This window comes from Mustela nigripes, chromosome 11, assembly GCF_022355385.1.
Source record: "Mustela nigripes isolate SB6536 chromosome 11, MUSNIG.SB6536, whole genome shotgun sequence".
Lineage (NCBI taxonomy): Eukaryota > Metazoa > Chordata > Mammalia > Carnivora > Mustelidae > Mustela > Mustela nigripes.
In genome coordinates this window covers 10,296,627-10,318,906 of record NC_081567.1, presented here as the reverse complement: position 1 = coordinate 10,318,906, position 22,280 = coordinate 10,296,627, and the positions used below count along the sequence as shown (strand labels likewise).

General features: G+C 60.3%; 2 protein-coding genes across 7 annotated transcripts in view; both read right to left on the bottom strand.

Moving 5' to 3' along the window:
• Nucleotides 1-348: 348 nt before the first annotated feature.
• Nucleotides 349-13,060, bottom strand: NCF1 (neutrophil cytosolic factor 1). The gene is made up of 11 exons (XM_059414728.1): nucleotides 12,926-13,060; nucleotides 9,469-9,549; nucleotides 7,340-7,415; nucleotides 7,038-7,203; nucleotides 6,027-6,079; nucleotides 4,659-4,781; nucleotides 4,226-4,333; nucleotides 3,323-3,440; nucleotides 2,307-2,414; nucleotides 1,682-1,827; nucleotides 349-1,448 (listed from the first exon to the last, which is right to left on the bottom strand). Exons 1-11 carry the CDS (start codon nucleotides 12,995-12,997, stop codon nucleotides 1,327-1,329), a joined length of 1,173 nt encoding a protein of 390 aa, XP_059270711.1. The 5' UTR covers nucleotides 12,998-13,060; the 3' UTR covers nucleotides 349-1,326.
• A 7,516-nt stretch (nucleotides 13,061-20,576) lies between these two features.
• GTF2I (general transcription factor IIi) overlaps nucleotides 20,577-22,280 on the bottom strand; it is a 105,815-nt gene continuing 104,111 nt past the window's right edge. For all 6 annotated transcript variants that reach the window (XM_059414721.1, XM_059414724.1, XM_059414722.1 and 3 more), the window contains one exon: nucleotides 20,577-21,701. The gene's annotated coding sequence lies outside the window, so the exon portion shown is untranslated. The remainder of the gene's footprint in view (nucleotides 21,702-22,280) is intronic.

Sequence of the window (22,280 nt, the reverse complement as noted above, 5' to 3'; positions counted from 1 at the left end):
CCACCATAACCCTGACAGGGTTGTTCTCAGAACCGGAAACAAGAAAAAGAGCGAGCCCCGCCTTGTGCCTGGCCCCTGGAAAATTCTCCGCACACACACACCAGCTGCTGCGCAACTCAGGCCCCTGCAGGCGTGCCTGCCCGGCGCTCAGCGCTCTCCCTAGGTTCCGCTGGGGGACGGCAGAGGCCCCCCCCCCCTGCCCTCAGGCCCCTGCACCCCCCCGGGGCCCCCTCCTCAGCAGGCAGCAGTGGGGCCAGCACAAGGCCACCTCCAGGGGACCAAGGATGCAGGAAACCATGAGAAAAACATTTGATCAGGAACTTAGCTTGGAAAAAATCAAAATACAAATTAGGAAAATCAGTATTTTTATCTCACACAGTTTGTTTTTTTAATCATACTTGCGACTGAACAAGCAAAGGGGTTGGGATGGTTGGTGGTTCATTCTCCCACAGCTTCGCATGCTAGCGCGGGAGGGGCTGCACTTTTCCAGCACACCGAGTGTGCAAAAAGCAGAGGAAGGGTCCCGGGAGGTTCTCAAAGGGACCAGCCTTGCCCATTGTCTTGAGCCACCTCCCCTATGGGAGGGGCGCCCCTCCCCACTGCCTTCCTCTTAAGCTGCTGCTTTTGCAAGATTTGCAGCCCAGGTTGCACCCTGGTGTCTTCGCATTTTGCAGAAGATCCACCAGCAAAGACTTTGAGGCCATGGGCTGGCAGCAGGGCTGGTGGGGCCGGAGAGGGACGGAGGGACGGTGCATCAGTGAGTGACTGCTTTCTGGTACAGCCTCCTAACTGGGCAGTGAATAACCATCTCCCTATACCTAGATGATCATTCTTCTTTGTCACCGAACTAAGGGGCACACAGGGTGCGCTGCGGCACCCTTCCTCAGAACTCTTCTGCAGTGGGACCAGAGTTTTAGCAGGCAGCTTCTGTCCAAACAGGCAGCGCGGGGGTGTGCGGGGGACCGGGGGTTCCTATTGCACTTGGCCCCGTGCAAACTTAGTCTGGGCCAAGGCCAGGGCGGTGTGCCAACGGACCTGGACCTCGGCTCCTGCAACTTACCCCAACCTCCCGCCGCAGCAGAGCGCACAGTCCACAGTCCCGATTCTATAAATAACCCCAAGGGCACGCCCCAGCCGGGTCCGCCCGGCTGCTCTGCAGGACCTCTGCCCACTCCCTGCAGCATCAACTGAGAGCGCGGAACAGTTAGCCGGGCGGGGCCGGGCTGCCCGAGGCATCCAGACTTCTGGGTCTGTACAGGTGTATACAGGGAGGGGGCGGGGCAGGGCGGAGAAGCCAGGACACCACCTCGGGGAAGCCGCCCGGCCTCAGACCGGCGACGCCAGCTTCCGCTTGGTGCTCTCGCTGCAGCGGTGCAGGATGAGGTCTGCGCTGGGACGCGGGGGCACTGCGGGCTGTGGCTTTGCGCGCTCGCTCTCCTGCTGCTCCCCTGCGGCGGAAAGCGGAAAGCGCGGGGGCCTGATGAGAGGCCCCGCCCCACCCTCCAGGCCCCACCCCTGACCCCGCCTCCCCGGGCAGCCCCACCTCCAGACAGCTCAGGACTCTCATGCCCGCCGTGGCCCCGCCCCACCCTCTAGGCCCCGCCCCAAGAAGGCCCACCCCTCCTCCAGGCCCCACCCCAAGCAGCCCCGCCCCCCGCCCCAGGGGGCCGGCCGCGCTCACGGTGGGGGCTGGCTGCGCTCCGCGGTCCCGGCCGCCCCGGGCGGCGACGCTGCTGCAGGTAGCGGACACTGTTGCGCCGGTAGGTGTCCTGGCTGAGGCGCTTCCGCGACCGCTGGTGGATGCTGTGCGCGTTGCGGATGGACGACCTGGGTGCAGCGGGACGGGGGCGTTGCAGGCCGGGCCACCCTCGCTGCGCCCGCGTCCCAGCCTGCAGGGACTCGCAGGACCCGCCCTGGGGTCCAACGCCTGGCCCCGGGCTGTGGGGAGCGGGGCGGGGACCCCACACGACGCGGCGGGGCTGGAGGTCCATTTCCCACGCCCCTCGCCCGCCTTCAGCCCGGCCCCTCCCAGGAAGCCCTCTGGACTGCCGCCGCCCTGGGGGGCCAGCCCGAGGCACGGGGGCATCGAGGTCTTCCCCTGCACCCCCACACGCCTGCGTTCCCACCGCCCCCGTGCCGGCCCCACGGTGGGGGAGGGCACGTCCACCCTCGATCCTGCGAGGGCGCTGACTCCCCAGCTGGCTGGAGTGCCCCCCTCCGCCACAAGGCCAATCCAGGGCCTGCACCCACAGAGGGGACGCGGCACTCCCTCCTCACCCCCATCCAGTCCCGGGACCCGCGCTCACCTCCGGGGAGGTGCCCCTCGGCTCTTGATCTGCCGCTGGGCCTGGGCTACGTCCTGCCCAGACTTCTGTAGGTACATGGATGGGAAGTAGCCTGTGATGTCATCTTTCCTGCAACAGAGGCAGCCCTCGAAGCCCCCGCAGTCACAGGGGGAGCAGGGGCTCAGGGGTCCCTCTAAACAACTGGGGTTAAGGCAGCTGGAGGCTGCAGACACCCTGAAGCCTGGCCAACACCAGACCCTGTCCCACCAGGCCTCAGTTTCTTTATCTGTGCCAGACAGGCCCCTCAGCCATGATGTTGGTAGTGCGAGGAAGTTAGCGGGTCCAACTTGACCCCTAGGGACATGTGTTTGCAGTCGAACATCTGCCACCCTGTATTTGTTAGTTTTTTCTTTCAAAGCCACGGCTTCCTGTGTCTAAGAACTTTTGTCTGTCCCCAGGTCACCAAGTTCCCCTATGCTTTCTTCCAAAAGCTTTTTAATTTGGGGTTTTGTGCTTGGTCGTCAAGAGATATCCGCCTGCCTCCGAGCCCCCAGGCCGGGGCCAGGCTGATGGTGGGTGCTGTGGCCACAAGCTCCGAGCCGAGCCGCGGACAGGCCCTAGGACTCCAGGCTCTGAAAGGGTGTCCAAGGACCTGGGGAGGCCCGGTGGGTCTGAGAAGAGCCCCCAGGAGGCATGACCAGACAAGAATCAGTGACAACCAAAGATTTCAAAGCAAAAAGCTTCTCAAGTAAAATAACGAACGCAACAATGAGTCGTGTTGTAGAAAGAACAACAGATGGCGAGGTGACCCCAAGTCACAAAGGACAAGGACACCGAACCCTGACAGCCGGGTTGGGCGGGATAATCACTGATCTGCTACCAAAATGGAAACTGAGTCCAGAGAGAGGCGGTGGCTTACCCGGAGTCCCACTCGCCAGTAAGCATGGAGCCCAAACAGACCAGCCCCTGGGCCAGGGCTGACCCTCGGGGGGGGCACAGCGGGGGGGGGGGGGGGGGGAGTAGGGACGCCCTCCTACCTGATGACCCACCAACCGTCCAGGAGCTTATGAATGACCTCGATGGTTTCTCCCTCCTGCAGAGACACTTCGTCCTCCATCTCAGCGGTATAAGCTTTGATGGTGACATAGGGCTCACCTGGTTGGCCGCGGGGGCAGAGGCACGGTGTGAGGGTCGGCCCAGCACCTGCCTGCCTCCCCTCCTCTGCTCTCTGGGTCCCGAGGCTTCCTCCAGCAAGAGCCCAGGACCGCCCTCTCCCCTGGTCCTGGCTGGTCTCCCTCTGCAGGCTCCTGCCCCCCACTCGTGGGTCACCTGCAGTTCTGCCCTCTGCCCGCGACAGCCCCCACCATCCACACATCCACATCAAGGACCAGGCACCTCAATAGGCCGCGTGGCTGGGCAGACAGTGCAGGGGTGGAGCGCCCGTCCACGGGGGACCTGAGCCCCTTGACCCGGCATCCGTGCCTTTACCGGGTTTTCCACAGGTGCCATAAATCCGCATTGGGTTGTGAAATCTCTCCATTTTAAAATACGGGTCATCTAACTTATCTCCACCTCCCCATAGGCCCCATCCAGCTGGGGGCGCTGTGGGTTCTCCCCTTGCTGTCAGCGAGGATGCCCCCGCCTCCAGGCAGTACTCCTTCCTGAACCGCAGCGCTGCTCATCCGCCAGCTTCCCGCTGCACCCGGCCAGAGCCGGACCCAGCCCTACTCTACCTCCTGGCTCTCTGTCCTGACCAAGGGCACCACCTCCTACCTGGGCCTCTCGAGCCAGACTCTGGGGTCTCCTCCGTGACCTACTGTCCACCGCACAATCCTAGCCAACCCCAAAGTGGATATGATTGTTTCCGGTTTCTGAAGAGCCCGGAGCCCCTCTGGTCCCCTGCCCCTCACATCCTTACGGCCGTGGAGGGCAGGCCGCACCTTCGTAGTTGGGCTCTGGGTCCTCTGACTCGTCAGGACTGTCCAGGGGTTCCAAATAGGACGCCGGGACCCAACCTCGCTTTGTCTTCGTTTGGCAGAACCACCAGCCTGCGGGAGGGGGGAGGCCAGAAGGCGGGGGGGGGGGGGCGCGTGGCACCTCCCTCAGCCCCCAGGGTGGTAAGGACAGCAGGACACACACACACAGACATGCAACACTCAGATTCAGACCAGAGTCTGCTTCCCACCCAGCACGCCCGGAAGCTGGTCTGGCCACTTGGACCTAACCGCCCCCCCACCCGGGATGCACAGATGCCCAAATCCTCCCCCGGGAGGCTGAGGAGGCGCCCTTGGCGTGGGGAGGACAGTCGGGGCCCCCCCAAAGGAGCCACAAGCCCGTCAGTGGGGAAGGTCCCAGCAGGGCAGGGAGACAGACCACTCTCACTCTTCTCCACGACATCCACCACATCCCCCGTGGCCAGAGCCATCTGGGAGCCCGAAGTCTTCTCGAAGTCGGCGATGGCCCGGTACGTCTGCAGGATGATGGGGCCCGTGATGTCTGGACAGAAGGAGAGCGGGGTGAGCAGACAGGGGCGATGGGCTGCCTCCTCCAGGCAGTCCCCTGCACAGGCCACCAGAACCAGGCACGCAGCAATTGGACCCCCCCCGCCCCTGCCAACTGGAAAGCGGCCGACACCAGCCGGTCTTGGCAGCCCTGCATTGACCGAGCACCTGCTGTGTTCCTGACGCTAGTCACACACCCGACACACACTCTTTCTCACTCGAGTTAGTGAGCAGCCCCCCAGGGCCCTAATGTGCACGCCGATCGCCCCGGGGTCTTGCTGGAACGCGGGTTCTGATGCCATAGGTCTGCGGCGGGACCTGAGAGTCTGCATTTCTACCCTGCCCCCCCGGGGTCTTGCTCCTGCGCTATGTCATGGACTGAAATATGTCTCTTCCTCCCTCCCTAAAATTCACATGTTGAAGCCCTAAGCCCCAGGACCTTGGAATCTGTATCTGGAGTTAGAGCCTTTAAGGAAGAGATAGGGATGGGGCCCGGACCCCGCAGGACTGGTGTCCTACACCCCGATCTCAGACTCCCAGCCTCCAGAACGGTGAGAAAATTCATTTCTGTCGTTGAAGACCTTCCCGCCCTCCTCCCCCACGTCTGTGGCGCTTCACCCCGTGTAGACTAAGACCCTGCTGGGCCCCCAAGCAAACCCTGAATGGCCCATGGACCCCATCCAGGCATCCCACCGACTGGTTGGAATCCTGCTCCCCATTTCGTGGATGCCATGACCTGAGTCCCCAGTTAAATCAAGCCTCCACGTGTCTAGCTGTGAAATGGGGCTAGTAGCACTTTGACCCCCACTTCCTACTGTTACAGAAATGATTACAATGTGTTAATACGTGCGAGACATTTAAAATAGGGCCTGGGGCAGAGTGAGTCCTTAATCAACGTCAGGTTGTATTAGTAACAAGTATCGGCCATACAGATCGGACACCATGAGCCCTGACAGCCGCCTGCACCCCTGGACCTGGTCATTCATTCAGCCACGACATCGTGGGCTGTTGGGAGCCAGGGTCGGGCTGGGCTCTGCAGCCACAGATGGGAGCTCCAAAAGCTTCACTTGATGACCAGCGACCCCCAAAGACCCCCAGCCTTTAGCGCAAGCCACCGAGACACACACACACCCCCGCCACCCCAGCCCATTTCCCTGCAGAGCCTGTGCTCAGGATCCTATATCATATCCCCCCACCCCCGCCGTGGGGTGACCTACAGGTGGCCGTCCCCGCCACTCACCCGAAACGCTGTTGTTGTCTTTCGGCACCAGGTAGGTCTCTGGTTTTTTCGTCCTGCAGGAAAGAAGAGTCTGGGTGAGGTGTGCAGCTTCCCACAGCGGAGCAGACGCTCCAGGCGGACCCACAGAAGAACTGCCCAAGCGGAAAAGGCATGTAGGGGCTCTGGGGGCTGCTGCGGAGGGAAGGAAGCCACGGGATGGGCAAGGAGAGGCCCCCCACCCCCGCCTTCTGCAGACCCAAAGGAGGAGGCAACAGCTGAACGCAGGTGAGGCACCCTGGTCCGGGAAAGGCTCTTGTCACCTCGGGGGGGGGGGGGCAGCTCCCTTCTTCCGGGGCCTCAGGGCAGCGGCCAACGGGCGACGGGCATCTCCGCCACCCAGGCCCATGAGCGCTGCGCTGCCCTGCCCTGGGTCGGGGGGTTTGTTCAGTGGAGCTGTGTGTTCCCCAGGCCTCCCCCGTACTCAGCGAGCCGAGAGGGACCGAGAGAGGGACCTTCCCCAGCAGGACGGCACATGGGACCTCCCCCGGCTTCTCCGGTGCTTTCCACCAACAGTGGCCACCGCCCTCCCCGCGCCCCCTCCCTAGGAGCGCTTCACCCCTTGTAAATGCTCTCTCGACCCCCATTCCTCCCTCTGGCCCTTCCCACCCCCTACTGATGGGGAAACTGCTTTCAGAAGGCAAGCTGAGGCTGCGGACCTAGGATGCTGGACCCCCAGCCCAGAGAGCTCCCCCACCCCGGACCCAGCACCGGGAGGCTCAGCGGGCTCCAGGGGGAGACTCGGCAGGGATGCTGGGGGCGGGGGGCCGGGGGGGGTGTACAGTTTCCAGGTCACACAGGCCAGAGTGGAAACCCTTCCTCCTTCTCTTTTGGGCTGTGTGACTTTGGGCGAGTCGCCTGCCCTCTCTGAACTTGACTTAGCTGTCCTAGCAGAGGTCCCGCACCCCTTCCCAGGCAGAGCTCCCCACCGCCCCTCCCTCGTCCACTTCAGGGCCGGAACGAGGGGCCACTCACTGGCTGTCCGTAGGGAGCTTGAGGTCATCGGGGCGCACCTTGAAGAAGTCGAGGAGTTGGGGACAGCGGGAGATCTTGACCGGCAGGCTCATGAGGGCATTGCAGTACTCGGTGAGGGTGCCCTGGCGGCTCTCGGCGGCCCGCTGCCCGTCGAACCACCGTGGGGCTGGAGGGGCCCAGGAGGGACAGCAGAGGCCCCGTGAGCACACGCCCAGGTCGAGTCCCCGAGGGGGCGGGAGGAGGGGGGTGCGGCTGGGGTGCGGCAGGCCAGGGCGGCCGGGCCAGGGGACCCTGCTCCTCACCTGGCAGGTGGGGGATGATCCTGTTCTGTGGGTTGATGTCCCCCGCCTCGATAGGAAACATTTCCTTTAACAGTTTCTGGACACGAAAGAAGAGGTGAAGGCACCGACTCGGAATCGACTCTCCACCTGGCTCGGGCCGGACGCTCCGGCTGCCGTCCTGGGTCCGCTCTTTCTGGCCTACCTTCCGCTCACGCCACCAGCAGATCCTTCTGGTTCTACTCCTGAGATCTGTCCAGAATCTGACCCTCGTCGCTACCCACACAGCCGCCATCTCGATCTGAGCTTCCACCGAGCCCGGACCTATGCCCCCTTCCGTCTTTGTCTTCAATCCAGCTCCCTCGTCACACTTAAACTGGATCCCGTCTCCCCTCTGCCCAGAGCCCTCCCCGACTCTCAGCTCACTCAGACTGGAAGCCAGAGGCTTCACCTTGGTCTGCAAGGTCCCGCCGCAAACCTGTCCCCGCCCGCCTCACTTACCTCCCCGCCACTACCCACCCTTCCCTGGTTCCCTCTGCTCCAGGCATCTCTGAATATTGCACGCCCACTGCTGCCCCAGGGCCTTTGCACTTGCTCTTCCCATTCTTCCCCCAGCCCCCACTTGTCCGTAGCGCTTTCTCTTTCTCTTGTCCTTCTTTCTTTGCTCAGATGTCACCCCCTCAGTGAAACCTTCTCCCTGGCGGTTTCCCCTCCTAGCTCAGTGCTCCCATCCCCCACTAAGTCCGGACGACTGTCTAACATACTGTGCGAATTCCTTGTGTTCTGTCTGTTAACCTGACTCCTCCGCTAGGACTGAAGGTCCACAAGGGAGGGCAAGGACTTGTATCTTTTTTATGCCTTTGTCACCTTCAGAGCATCTCCTGCTCACCAAGTAGGACGCGCGGGCACTCTGGGTGCTCGGTAAATAGTTGTTGAACGAACGAACGAGTCCACCAGTCAGTAAAAAGGGGCTAATCCTACACTGGAACAACCCAGAACAGTTTAAAGAGGAGAGACGGCGTCACATACACATCAGTACAGACCGGTCTCAAAAACACGACCTAGTAATAGGAAAAAGGCAGAGAAGGAAACAGCCACGATGCTGACGGCTTCTGGAAAGCCTGCGGAAAACGCACGCTTAACACGACTCTGTCTTGTTCTTGGACTTGTGTGTGTCTGTGTGTGTCTGTGTGTCCATCCAGGGATGGAGCCGGGACAAGGGCAGGGGATATAGGGTGCTTTCCACTTCTTTTGTAATGTTTTATTTTCTTGATCTTAAAAAAGGCTTGTGGGTCGGGGCGCCTGGGTGGCTCACTGGGTTAAAGCCTCTGCCTTCGGCTCGGGTCATGATCCCCGGGTCCTGGGATCGAGCCCCGCATCGGGCTCTCTGCTCAGCGGGGAGCCTGCTTCTCCCTCTGCCTGTCACTCCCCCTGCTTGTGCTCACTCTCTCCCTCTTTCTCCCTCTCTCTCTGCCAAATACATAAATGAAATCTTTTTAAAAAATGCTAAGTTTATGTTCTGTGTATTTTATCCCATTAAAACATACTTTAAGGAAATCTTGCCACTTGGGACGACATGGATGGAACCGGAGGGTATTATGCTAATGAAGCAAAACAAGCCCATCAGAGAAAGTCAATTATCTTAGGATTTCACTCGTCTGTGGAATTTAAGAAACAGGACGGAGGACTCATAGGGGAAGGGAGGGAAAGATAGAACGGAAATCAGGGAGGGGACACACCGTAAGAGACTCTCAACTCTAGGACACACTGAGGGTGGCTGGAGCAGGGCTCGGGGGGCCGGGGCAGCCGACGAGCGACCCTGAGGAGGGCACGGGATGCGACCAGCACGGGGTGTTATTCCCAACGGCTGAACCACCGGCCTCTACCTCTGAAACTAATTATACGGTATATGTCAACTAATTGAGTTTACGTTAAAAAAAATAAACACGAAAACGTGCTCTAAGGGAAATGCTCTAAGTTAAGGAATAATGCCCCTCGCTGTGGGCCGGGGGTGCTCTGCGTTCCTCCCTTCCCGGCCAGCACTGGGGCCACCCTCCCCCTGGAAGGGCAGAGCTGGGACTGGGTGCGACGTCCCCTCCCTGATGTACACATGCGCACGCGCATGCACACGCATGTGCGCGCAGGGCACTCACGTGTAACTCGTAAATCTCCGTGAACTTCCGGTAGACCACCTTCTCAGACAGGTCCTGCCACTTCACCAGGAACATGTACACCTGGGCGGGGGGGGGGGGGCCCCCGTTCAGTTTGGGACTTGGGGGCAGGGGTGCGGTGGAGAGCAGGGTGACCCTCGGGTGACCCGGGTGACTGAGAGGGCACCGACTTCAGGGACCCCAGAGCTCCTGCTCTCCAGCTTTAGGACCCGGGGCGAGATGTTCAGCTCCTCCCAAATGAACTCAAATTCCTCATCTGTAAGTTGGAGACACAGGGGCTCCTGGGGTTAGCGGGAAAGTTATGGGCGGTGAGACAGAAGAGCCTGGGCTCAGACCGTTTGAGAACTCGGGGAGAGACTGTATGGTCCCGTTTTTGGTTTTGTTTTTTAAAGATTTTATTTATTTATTTGACAGACGGAGATCACAAGCAGGCAGAGAGGCAGGCGGGGGGCGGGGGAAGCAGGCTCCCCGCTGAGCAGAGAGCCCGATGCGGGGCTCAATCCCAGGACCCCGGGATCATGACCCGAGCCGAAGGCAGAGGCTCAACCCACTGAGCCACCCAGGCGCCCCATGTATGGTCCCAGAAGAGACAATCTACCCAGACAGAAGGTAGATGAGTGGTTGTGGGGGCTGGGCTGGGAATGGAGGTTCCTAACGGGGCTGGGGTTTCTTTGGGGTGTGACGAAAATCTAATATTGACTCTGTGAGGGGCACCTGGGTGGCACAATCGGTGAAGCTTCCGACTCTTGGGTGGGGCTCAGGTCGTGATCTCGGGGTTGTGCGATCGAACCCCACGTTGGGCTCCCTGCTCAGCTCCAAGTCTGCTTGGGATTCTCTCTCCCTGTCCCTCTGCCCCTCCTGCTCATGCTCTCTATCAAATAAATACATCAAATTAATAAATATATTTAAGGGACACCTGGGTGGCTCAGTGGGTTAAAGCCTCTGCCTTCAGCTCAGGTCATGATCCCAGGGTCCTGGGTTCGAGCCCCGCATCGGGCTCTCTGCTCAGAAGGGAGTCTGCTTCCTCCCCCCCTCTCTCTGCCTGTCTCTGCCTACTTGTGATCTCTGCCAAAAGAATAAATAAAATCTTTAAAAATATATATATTTTAAATATATATATATGTATATATATATATATATAAATTGAATAATGGCACAACTTTGTGACTATTAAAAACCACTGAGTTGTACAAGTTATCTAGGTGAATTTTAGCTCAATGAAGACATTATTAGAAAAAAAGGAAAGGAAACTTGGTGAGGAGAAACCAAAATAGAACTGGGAGAGTTCTACTGAGCCACAAAAAGGAACAAATCACTGACAGGTGCACCTACACGGTAGGTCTCGGAAGCATCCCGCTAAGTGAAAGGGACACAAAAGACCACCCACGTGGCAGGTAGGGTTCCCCTTCCACGACATTCTGGAACAAGCGCCACGCACGCAAGGCGGACAGCGATCAGAACGGTGGGGGCGCCTGGTGGCTCAGTGGGTTAAGCCGCTGCCTTCGGCTCAGGTCATGATCTCAGAGTCCTGGGATCGAGTCCCACATCAGGCTCTCTGCTCAGCAGGGAGCCTGCTTCTCTCTCTCTCTCTCTCTCTCTCTGCCTGCCTCTCCGTCTACTTGTGATTTCTCTCTGTCAAATTAATAAATAAAAAATCTTAAAAAAAAAAAAAAAGTTATATAATAAATAAAAAAGAAAAAAAAAAAGAACGGTGGTAGCGTCCGGGGGCTGGTGGAGGAGTAGGTGGGGAGTGAGAGAAACCGGGGGCTGATGGCGACAATCTCTACCTTGACCAGGGTCTGGGTTACGGTGGGACATCCTGCAAAAGTATCCCTACGATGGGTGGATTTCATTTTACATAAATTTTACATCAAGAGAGAAAAAAATAACAAAAACAAACAAAAAGCAGACTCGGAGGGGCCTGGCTGGCGGAGTGAGTGAAGGATGCCTCTCCTGATCTCAGGGTCATGAGTTGGAGCCCCGTGTTGGGTGTAGAGATGACGTAGAGAAATAAAAGTTAAACAAGGAGTGATGCAGATGAAGGGCGTCTGGAGAGTGGGGACGAGGACTGAAATGCAGCAGGTGGTCCTGGGCTGGATCCCAGACCCTGGCACACTCTTACTACAGGAGAAGCAGGGGAACGGGTGGAAGCCGAGTGAAGTCGGGGGGTCGGGGGGGACCGTGTTTCATCCACACCAACTTGCTGATGTTGACACATCTGCACGGCGGTGACGGAAGAGGATGCTTCTGATTTGAAGAAACACACAGTCGAGGGGCGCCCGGCTGGCGGGTGCAGTTGGGCAAGCATGGACTCTCGGTGTCCGCTCAGGTCATGATCTTGGGGTGGTGAGGCTGAACCCCGTGTTCAACGGGGAGTCGGCTTGAGTTCTCTCTCCCTCAAATAAATTGATTTTTTAAAAAGTATGCCTTTACTTAGGTTTACTCCGGAATGATTGGTGGAGAGAAAGGGGTGGGGGGGAAGAGAGGGAGCACAGGTGTGGGAGGTGGGGGGACACTGGAGCTATCTGCACTTCAGGGGCAAACTCTCTGCAAGTTTGAAGTTATTTCGGGGCGCCTGGGTGGCTCAGTGGGTTGAGTGTCTGCCTTTGGCTCAGGTCAGGATCCCCCTGGGATCGAGCCCCGCATCAGGCTCTCTGCTCAGCAGGGAGCCTGCTTCTCCCTCTCCCACTCCCCCTGCGTGTGTTCCCTCTCTCACTGTGTCTCTCTGTCAAATAAATAGATAAAATCTTTAAAAAATATATTTCAAAATTTAAAGTGAAGAAAGAGAAGAAAGGTCTTAGGCAGGATACGACAGGTGCCCTACAAAGCCAAGTTCCTCCCTGGCCTTCCTCCGGGCTTGGGGTCCCTGGGTGGGGTGGGGTGGGGTGGGGTGGGGCGGGGTGGACATGTCTGGGCAGATGCATCCCCGTCTCCCAGGACCGCGGATGAGGGGAGGGGACACTTCGGGCCCTTTGGTGGTGTCACCTCCTGGAGGGGATCCCACGGCAGTGTAACTGACCCCAGGGCCAGCGGAGGGAGACAGAGGGCTGCCGGCAGGCGTCCCTCCCGGAGGACCGCTCCCTGACACCGCGGATGGTCAGGGAGGGCTGCCCGGAGGAGCGCGCCCCGCAGTGGCGCGCTGCGCTGCCCGGACGCGAACCGGGAGCCTTCGGGGCCTCCCGGCTGGGGCGCGGCGGCACGGAGTGAGGTCGGCTGGCGGGGGCGGGGGCGCAAGGCCGCGCGTCCTCGAGGGCCCCGGGGTGCCGGGCGCGCGCGTTTCAGGGGCGCACAAGCAGGCGCACAACGACGGGCCGGGGCCCCGGGAGCGCGCGGGGACAGCGCCGTGTGGCACCTGCGCTTCCGCGACGCCCCCCCCGCCCCCCGCCAGGCCCCCCGGACCCCCCGCAGGGCCCCCCGCAGGGCGCCGCGGGCTACTCACGTAGTGCTGGCTGGGGACGAAGCGCTTCTCGAAGCCCAGAAGGGCGATGTGGCGGATGAAGGTGTCCCCCATGGCTGGGCTGCGGGGCCTCCCCTCGGCGGGGCGCTCCCCGGCTGGGCCTTAAATGCGGGAGAAAGAGGAAGTCGCTCCGGCCTCGCCAGGGCTGGGGGCGGGAGGGGGCGGGAGGGGGCGGGAGGGGGCGGGAGGGGGCAGGGAGGGCGCCGCTTCTTCTTTCGGTTTCTGGGATTCCTCGGACGCCGACGGCGCGGACGTGGGCGGCCTCAGACGGCCCGGTGGGTGCGAGCGCTTGCGGGGCGCTCCCCGCCGTCTGCGCGCCCCGAGCCCCGCGGCCTGGGGACGCCCATCCCTCCCTTGCGGGCCGCCTGGACCTGGTCCCTAACTCCCTCCCTCCTGGCCTTCAGGTTTCTGCTCAGATGCCACCTCCTCCGAGAAGCCTTTCTGGGTAACTTCGTGCAAAGGAGCAAAACTTCATGCTTCCCCCGCCCCGTCCCCCCACCTTTCCTGTTTCGATTCAGAGCACTTACTACACTGACACACTGCCGGTTTCCATCTTTTTTTAACAACGTGTCTCCTTACCAGAACATGAGCCCCATGAGGGCAAGGGCTTGGCCTGTTGCGACAGGGCTCTGGCCCCAAGCCCTAGCCTGGCACCTGGCTTGCAGAGGGTCCTCCAGTCCCTGCCATGGGAGCGTGTGTGAGCCAGTGAACGTCAAGTGCATAGTCAAGTGCATATCTGCAGGGGTGCGTGACTGAGAGCCAGGAGCGGAGAGGACAGGCTTTGGGTAAGAACTGCGTTCAAATCCTGAGCAAGTGGACCCTCGGTCCTGACTCAGTTTCCTCCTGAGTGAGATGGGACCACAGGCTCTACTGAGAGGGGATGTCGGGCCGGAGGCTCAGAGGTTACAGAGCGGGTCCGAGGTCACAGGGCAGGTGGCCTCCAACCCAGGCTGCAGGCTCTGGTTGGCGGGGCCAGTTGGTGGCCCAGATGCACAGATTCCAAGACCCAGAGGCCATGGCAAAGGCCACCAGCACTCAGAGCCACGAGTCCCCCTGGACTCCTGCGGGTGAGGTGGCCAAAGCATGCCGATGTGTGACCGTTACCATGACCGGTAACGTGGGTGGTTGTTCCTGGTTCTAAGGGCAGGGGGCACGTCCGCTATGTTGAGAGATTTGCTCGGCCCATCGCTTGTGGTCACTGGGAGGTCACCAGTCCTGGGTGTGGCCAGCCTTGCAAGGCCCTTCTCTGGTCATCTCCGTGACGCATCTAGAATCTTCCTGCAGGGAGCCTGGCTGGCTCAGTTAAGCATCTGCCTTTAGATCAGGTCAGGATCCCAGGCTCCTGGGATCGAGTCCCGCTCCCTGCTCAGCGGGGCATCAGCTTCTCCCTCGGTCCCTCCCCCCACTGGTGCTCTCTCTCAAATAATAAAATCCTCAAAAAATAAAATAAAATCTTCCCACGCAGGAGGATACAGTGCTCAGCATCACACAACATAGGGAAACTTCTAGAAACAAGGTGGAGGGACAGAAGGCAGACAAGAGAGCACACCTTCGGCAGGACGCCATGTAGACCAAGCTGAGAAACCCCCATCGCCCGTCTACACTGTGGGCAGGCAGGGTGACCTCCGGGGTGGGGACAGCGGTGACCGGAAGGGAGCAGGTGGGTGGCAGCTGGGGTGTCCTGTCCTCTTGAGGCTGCCACTTCTGCAAGTGGGCTCTTGGGAAATCTGCCCAGCCCCGGCACGCAGGGTCTGGGTTATGTTTGTGCTTCGATGGCTGCTCTCTGGTTGTCCCCTGGTCCCACACGGTGCTGCCCTGAGGTCCCCGCCCAGCCCCGGGCCTGGCTCACCTGGGCGCAGCGAGGGGGTGGGCAGGGGAAGTCAGCGGGGCTGGCGGCCAGCGGGACCTCCTAGGCGCCGGGTCTCGGCACTTCCTTCCCTTCCTCCCGTGGTCTTTCCACTCTTGTGTAACAGGCCCTGGGCCAGGGCAGCCAGGGTCCCCAGCAGACTCCAGCGGTCAGCTGCCACCTTGCCACTTCCCTCCCGTGGCCTTCCCGTACCTCGTCCCGTGGCACCGGCAGCCGGGGCATCCGTGGCGCGAGACAAAGCGACGTCCCGTTGTGGCGGGCAGTGACCTCTGTCGCCGTGCAGGTGCAAAGCCTCTGTGAGGCTAGGACGGACCGACTTGAATGCATGCTTGAGACAAGCAAGTGATCAAAGGGTTAAAAAAAAGGCGGGGGGGAGGGGACGAGCTAGGTGAAGGAATGAGATAACAGATAGCAGGTTCTTTTTGGGGGGGGGGCGACTTAAACTTTTAAAAAAGTTTTAAGACTTTATTGTGAAGCATACAGAAAACTGCAGAAAAACGTACGGTTTGGTGACGATCAGATCACAGCGATGAGGAAGTTGCTGTCTGGGGCCTGGTTAGCTGTGCACCGGAACAGCCGCCCAGGGTCCCCCCCAACTGCCCCTTGACGGCCCGATGGAGGGACTGGCCCGGGGTCAGGAGAGCTTTGTATTTATGAACACCTTGTCCTCACGAGGACGCTCTCAGGGACGGGCCCCTATTCCTCCCACTTTACAGATGCGGAAACTGAGGCACAGAGCGGGAAACAGCCTGTACGGGAAGAGCTGGGATTTGAACCCAGGAAGTCCGGACCCCAGGCCCAGGCTCTCAGCCACTGGGCTCCTCTGCTCTGGCCTTGGTCATGAGAATGGACAATGAGCACGACTGGGAGGAGTCTGCCGGCGCCAACACCCCAGAGAAGGAGCTTCTCAAACCGGGCCTGCTGGGAAGGAGGCAGGGCTGTCCCTCCGGGCCCTGTGGTGCTTCGCGACTTTCCAGATGCCACCGTCTCCAGCCAGGCCTTCCCCACTGGGGCCGGGCTGGCCAGTTCCTCAACCAGGAAATCCCCAGGGCTGGGCCACGCAGACAGGCCGAGTGGAGACGGGTCTGACAGCGGAGCCTGAGGCCCGGGCACGGCCCCCTGGGAGCTTGTGTCAAGAGAGCAAGTCTAGGGCTTTTCCAGGATGGGACAAATCAGCCATTGTTCTGAGGCTGTTCTGGGTCCTTTCCCAACTGCTGTTCCTCCTGGGGTGGGGTCAGCCGCCGGGGGACGCCCTGGGCGAGCCCTTAGCACCACTTCTCTCCTGGTGCCCACACTGGCAGGATCGGGGTCCCCGAGTTGCCACGGACTGGCAGGCAGCGGAACCCCGTGGAGGGGACGCTGGCCGGGAAGGGTCAAGGCTCTTGACTGCGAGCGGGGGTCTGCACGCAGAAACGCGGGGTGCCCGAGATCTGCGTCCCAAGGGACCACGAGTCTTATTTCTCAGGAAACTGGACCCGAAATGGGCTCTGGGCCGGTCGGGAATGACCCCTGGAGCCTCATCAGAAGGGAACCGGGTGCCTGAACTCGGAGAGGGCTCGGGACACACCTGAGTCCCACCCTTGGGAATTTCTTCTCGCCTGGACCCGAGGCCTGGGGAGTGTGGGCTCCGACCCGCCTTTGGGCTGCAGGAGGCAGCGCCCTGGGGGAGGACACGTCCATGCCGTCCACTGGACACACACACACACACCCGCCCCTGCTCTGGATATGGGACTGCTCCGTTTCTAGCTGGGAGCCCCCTTGGCAAGTTGACTCGGAGCCTTAGTGCTTTCCCTGCAAGGACAGGGGACAGCTCCGTTCGCGGGCTGCTGTGAGCTGGGCGGGGGCCCGACCAGCTGCAGACTGTGCACAGGACAGCCCGAGGTCAGCAGAACGGAGGGGACACGGGGTCCACACCGCCAGCCCGAGTCGGGGCGCTTTCTTGCTGTTGAACCTGGGCCGCAAGCGAGGGAAATGTCCCATGAATGACAGCAGGCCCTCGGGGCTCCCAGGGTCAGTCACCTGCGGCTGGGAGGGAGGCTTTCCTGACCAGGTCAGGGCAGAGGACAGAAACCAAGGTCACGGGCGCAGCCTCAAGGCGCTGCACCAGCGGGTCTGGCCGATGCCCAGCTGAGGGGTGGAATTTCGCAAGCCCACCTCCTCCCCCGCTCGAGCCTGGCCCCTGCCCCCCACTCCACACCCACGGCCGGGCGGACACTCCCTTGCTGGCGGGGCCCAGATGTGTCACACAGCGACAGCTATTTGAAGCCCAGATGTGTCACACAGCGACAGCTATTTGAAGCTCATCGGCTAACCATGGAGGATGAACCCAGGGGTTCCCACTGCAGGGGATTTTGTGGTAATCTTTGAACTTGACGCTAACTTCAGTAATGAAGGAAATCGTGCCCCAGATGGGAGTCGCCGGGGCTGGGCGGCCACCCACGGATCTGCCCAGCCCCGGGACAGCCAGAGGGGTGGTGGAGACGGCGACTCAAGGACTCGGTTCCTTGGGCGCTACCAAGGGGATACAGCACGCGGCGGGGCACAGCGAGGGGACGGGTCACCTGCAGACCGGTGACGTACGCAGGTGTGACACAGCCCCTGTGGCCCTTGCAACAAGCTCGGGGCCCGCTGGTCCCTTCGCAGGGCCAACAGGCCAACACTTGCTCTGGCTTCTGTGACCGCACCCCCTAGGCTCCTCACTCTGACCCCCCATTTTTGGAAACCCTTGCCTCCTGTGTTTTGTGAAGGATTTTCCCAAAAAGGTCCTAGACCGGTCACCACAAGGGAGAGGCCAATTTTGGTCTGAACTCGACAGATCCTTCCAGGAAGCAGCTATGCTTCCGGCGTGTGGTCCTGCTTTCTCCGCCTCTGGCTGGATCTACCCGAAAGCTTCTATGGAAATGAGGGGGGATGTCCCCCGCGGTCCCGCCCTGACTCCTGGATGGGAGTCGTTACTGCCTTGGGGAACTTGAGATCTTAGAAGAGCAGAGGCTGTGCGTGAGGCTCGTGCTGCTGCAAAACGCTTCGCAGACCCCTGATCTTGCTTCTGAGAAGGAAATCCGGCAGGAAGCACCTTTACTAACCGGTGTTGTATCATAACTGGCCTCAACTTGACAGTTCCTTAAAATAAAACCACAAGATGTGTGTGCCTTGGGGGTGGGGTGGGGCTGAAGGGGGTCGGTCCCGCGACGCACTGACGCACTGACCACCGCTGGGCTGATCTGACCACCGCGGGGCTGATCTGATCGGAGTTCATGAGGCTGGGCAGAACCACCGGCCAATCCAACCTCCCTTGCTTTGTTATTTAACCCAGGACCTGGAGTGAGGAGCCCCACTACTGGAGGGGCCAAGCTAGGCCCACCCACCATACTTGTCTCCAGGCCACCAGACCCCTAGGGACCTGGATTTTCTACAACCAGCTGCGAGCTTTCAAATCTGATCCTTGAGCCAAGGCGGCTGGCGGCTGCGCGGGGAGGCCCGGGAAGCCGCGCACCGATCCCATGTGGGAGCAGGGGTCCAGCTGCGGAGCCTGCGGCGCCTAAGCGGAAGGACGGACAGCCCTGTTTGTGCTCACCCCACTGGACCCCAGGTCGGAGAGGCCCAGACAGCAGCCCCCAGGCCCTCTCGATTTCTGGAACCCTGTTCTCCTCTTGGTCCCCACCCCAGGGAAACCGAGTCATCCCTGGGAGAACGTTACCTTCCAAATACATCCATGTCCAGAAACTGGGGCTTCCGCTTGGCAGGGACCGTTCAGTGTGTGACAACTGTCTACCCACTACGGGTTAGGCCAGCCAACAATCCTGAACTTATTCAGACCGGGGCTTGTGATGCTCGGTGTCCTCTGGTCTTTCTAACACTATTTTTCTTCCTGACACATCTTTTTGGTCCTCAGTGGGGCAGTAAGGAGGCTGTACGGGCGCTCAGGCCGTACGGGCGCTCAGGCCGTACGGACGCTCAGGGTAACCGAGAGCACCAGCCGCCGGCCGCGGGGAGCAGCGGTGAGTGACACTGAGGGCTTCAGACCGCTGCCCCCGGCCAGTCTCCGGCAGACCGGGGAGGGGGGTGTGACCACCACTCGCAGCCGTGACTTCCTCATCTGTGGAGCCTCGAAGGGACGCCGGCCTGGGACGAGCGCACCGAACACCCCTCGCCTCACACACCGGAGGGCGGGAACCTGCGGGAGCTCCGGTCGGATGTGCTCCCCGCCAGGAAGGGCAGGCGGACGTGCGCTCGGAGGGCACATGTGGGCAGGGCAGGCCCACGCCAAGGTCTCTCAGGACAGACCCCCCCCTCTCCGCCCCAGCACCCGCCCTTCCCGAGGTCCTCCCTGCCAAAGACTCCAGGAACCGGAAGGTGGCGGCCGGGGGGCGGTCAGCACTTGGTCGGACTCTGCGTGGGGGTCCCGAGTCCCAGTCCCGGGTGTCCACTTGCTTGTACTGTTTTCCTGATGGAAATTTCCTCAAGCTGAACAGCTGCCCCGAAGCAGAGCCTGGACGTGGTCAACAAACTGTTGCTCCTCATCACCAGGGTCCCTGATAAGATCCGTCTAACAGAAACGTGCGGAATAAGGAGACCGCTTCAGAAACACGAAGCCTGTGGGAATTACTGACCAGACCTATTTGCGCTGTTGCGTCCTGCTCAGTCCTCAGTGACCTGACAAAGATCTCGGCGGGGAAGTGGGGTTCTCCCCCACTGCCTGTGAGGGTCCCGCCATCTGTCTGTGGTCCCGTTGATGTGCCCACTGCCCGCTCGTGGACCCCCGGGAGGAGCCGAGGGCTTCAGCCTTTGGGCCACCGGGGCTGGGATCCCCCCATCCCCTTCCCTCAACAAAGCCAGGGCGGCCCTCAGGGCAGGGCGGCCATCTGGAAAGGCAGACCCTCACAGGGGCCTGGAGCTGCCAGGCGGGAAGGTTCTGGAGACCCGCGGGGAGTTGGTAAGAACCACGCGTTTCACCGGCGGCTCCTGCAGGAGGGGCCGGGCCGGCGGACCCCCAGCGGGAGAGGCAGCATTTCTGGAAACGAGGCTTGTTGAGGGGAAGGCGGGACCGGCCAGGAGAGCGTTCCCTGGACCTTTCCGAAGTGACGACGGGGCCGTCGCGCTGACTCTGGGCTGTCCGTCCAGGGAACACGAACGACGCGCTCGGCAGGTGCAACACCCACACGGAAAAGCAGAGGCGGACGACACAAGGGACCGGGAACCGCGCGCGCCCTCGGCAGCATCCCGCGGGGCGCGCTCCGGCCGGACAGGGCAGCTCGGCTCCCTGCTGCGTCTGCACACCCGGGGTCCGCACTCCCGGGGTCCGGTAAGTGTGAGGCGCAGCTGCTCAATTCCCTTCGAGCGCGGCCGCTGGACGCAGCTTTCGGAAGCGGCGGGGCTGGGCAGCTGTGGACAAGGCAGGGAGGCCGAGCTCGGGCCGTGCCCAGCGCAGGAAGGCCTTGAAGGAAGCAGGAGACCTGGCGGAGCGGCTGTGGACCCCATCGGCTAGCGGCTGGGGGGCCCCGCCTTCCCTGCGCACACGCGGGTCGGGGAGAGGCAGAGGCCACACTGGGGGGACAGAAAAACATGTGTGGTCCCCACGGAGTGTGCGCGCGCAGGTGCTCATGCAGGGGGGAAGCTGAGGCACGAGCTCAACGGGGAGGGAGCCGGCGCGGGGGCGTGCTCGGGCCCACTCGGACCGACGCCCGCCCCGCACACTCTGCGACCCTGAGCCCCCGCCGTCCCCACGCGTGACCACGAAAACACCTTTGCAAGAAATGAGTTAGTGTGTGAAAGGCATGGATGGATTTTATTTATTACCCTATATCTACAATTTAATTTGAGGTAAAATATAAGCAACACATAAAAACGCCTATTTCTGCTACCATGTAATATAATTCTCTGTCGTGAATATTGTGATAAAGCTAATGGACACTCTATGCCATCATGTACTCTAGCATCTCGTCGCTGGTATTGTACAACTCTCTGTCTGCAAAGTCCAACCGCGGAAGACCTCCCACTGCGGGCGCCGGGCACCGGGCGCGGGGCACCGGGGCGCGTCCTGGGCTCATGGCCCCGCTCCCCGCACCGAGACGAGGAAAATCCCTGCAGGCGGATCCGAGCTGGCGGCGATCCAGAAACCCACAGCGCGACGGGGTCCGGGACAGCGAGGCTTGAACGTCTGTCCCCGGGCTGGGCCCAACCCTCGCACCTGACCCGACGCCGCTGGGCCACCCCGCGTGTCACTTGGATGTGACGTCCCGTGGAAGAGACTCCCGGTACCGCGTCTGTAGGCCACACGCTGACACACTAACCTCTCACCGGCTTGTTAGGGATCCAGATGGTGGTTTTGTAATTATGATTAAAAAAAAAAAAAACAAACCCAAAAAACAAAAAACATAGGAACCATGATAGATGGCTTAAGAAAAGGTTTAGTCAAATATACAGATACTAACTGTTCACTCCGTGGTCAAGGAGAGCCGTGAACAAAAGGGTCACTTAAATGATTTTCCAAATAGAAAAACTGAAAGGACTGAATGATCGCAGGTGTTTCTTCACTGCAGGAGCTGAGATGTTCCAGGAGGAGAGATCTTCGCTTGATCGGAAAATAGACCCCGTCAGCTGAAGGCTCTGCTGATGCGTAAAAAACCGGAGGAGATTCCCCCGTCCTTTTCCCTGACGCTTTCCAGCACTGCCGCAGACCCTTCTAAGACACCCCGGCGTAAGCCGGCCGCTCCAGATCCACAGTCACTCTGCTCTTTAATTCAATTCACAGAACTGCTGAAAAAGTAGACATTTCTATCTAAAAGTAGAAAAAAAGGTTTGTATAGAAGGTATTTCTGTTATACAAGTATATTACACGGCTTGGGGCAGTAACAGGTCCGAAAAGCTCTTCTCACCCATTGGCACTTCAGGCTACAATAGGAGACAAAACAGACAAGCGAGAAACCAGGTTATTCCGGACCCAGGACGTCAACAGTGGCCAACAGCAAAACTCAATCAGCACTAAGCCCATGAACGGACGGTAAACGGCACATTCCCAGACGAGAAAAGGTCTCTGTGTAAAAAGGTGCGCCAGCAGGTGCACATCGGAGCACCTGCTGTGAAGTACGACCCTGACCCTAGAGCCACCGTCACTATTCAACAGCTCGGCCTTAGCGAGGTTCAAGCGAGCAAACTCCTGGTGCAGAGCTGCCTCTCTTTTTAACAACCCGGCCAAGTTCAAGGTTGCACGTTCATTATGCAAGATGCCCAATGGACTGTGCATCTCAGCCAGCCTCTGCAATGCTATTATTGTCAGTGTAGTGACACAGACTCGGAGTGTATTCCAATGGAGGGGACGAGATTTACCCTATAGATTAGAAACAAAGCATTTTCCTTTTAGGACAAAGAGCTTTTACATTTTTGACTCACAAATACTGATCTAAGGAACATTTCTCTGCTTGATCCTCTAATCAAAGCACCCAGTAGGGCTTACACTTGACCTCCTATGAC

What these genes read in the sequence shown, in the direction of transcription:
- NCF1 (XM_059414728.1), bottom strand. Translation starts at nt 12,997, where the DNA reads ATGGGGGACACCTTCATCCGCCACATCGCCCTTCTGGGCTTCGAGAAG. An exon ending in CGGAGATTTACGAGTTACAC is followed by an intron (nt 7,416 to 9,468) that starts GTGAGTGCCCTG and finishes TTTCGTGTCCAG; the next exon opens with AAACTGTTAAAGGAAATGTT. An exon ending in CGTGGAGAAGAGTGAGAGTG is followed by an intron (nt 4,334 to 4,658) that starts GTCTGTCTCCCT and finishes CCCCTCCCGCAG; the next exon opens with GCTGGTGGTTCTGCCAAACG.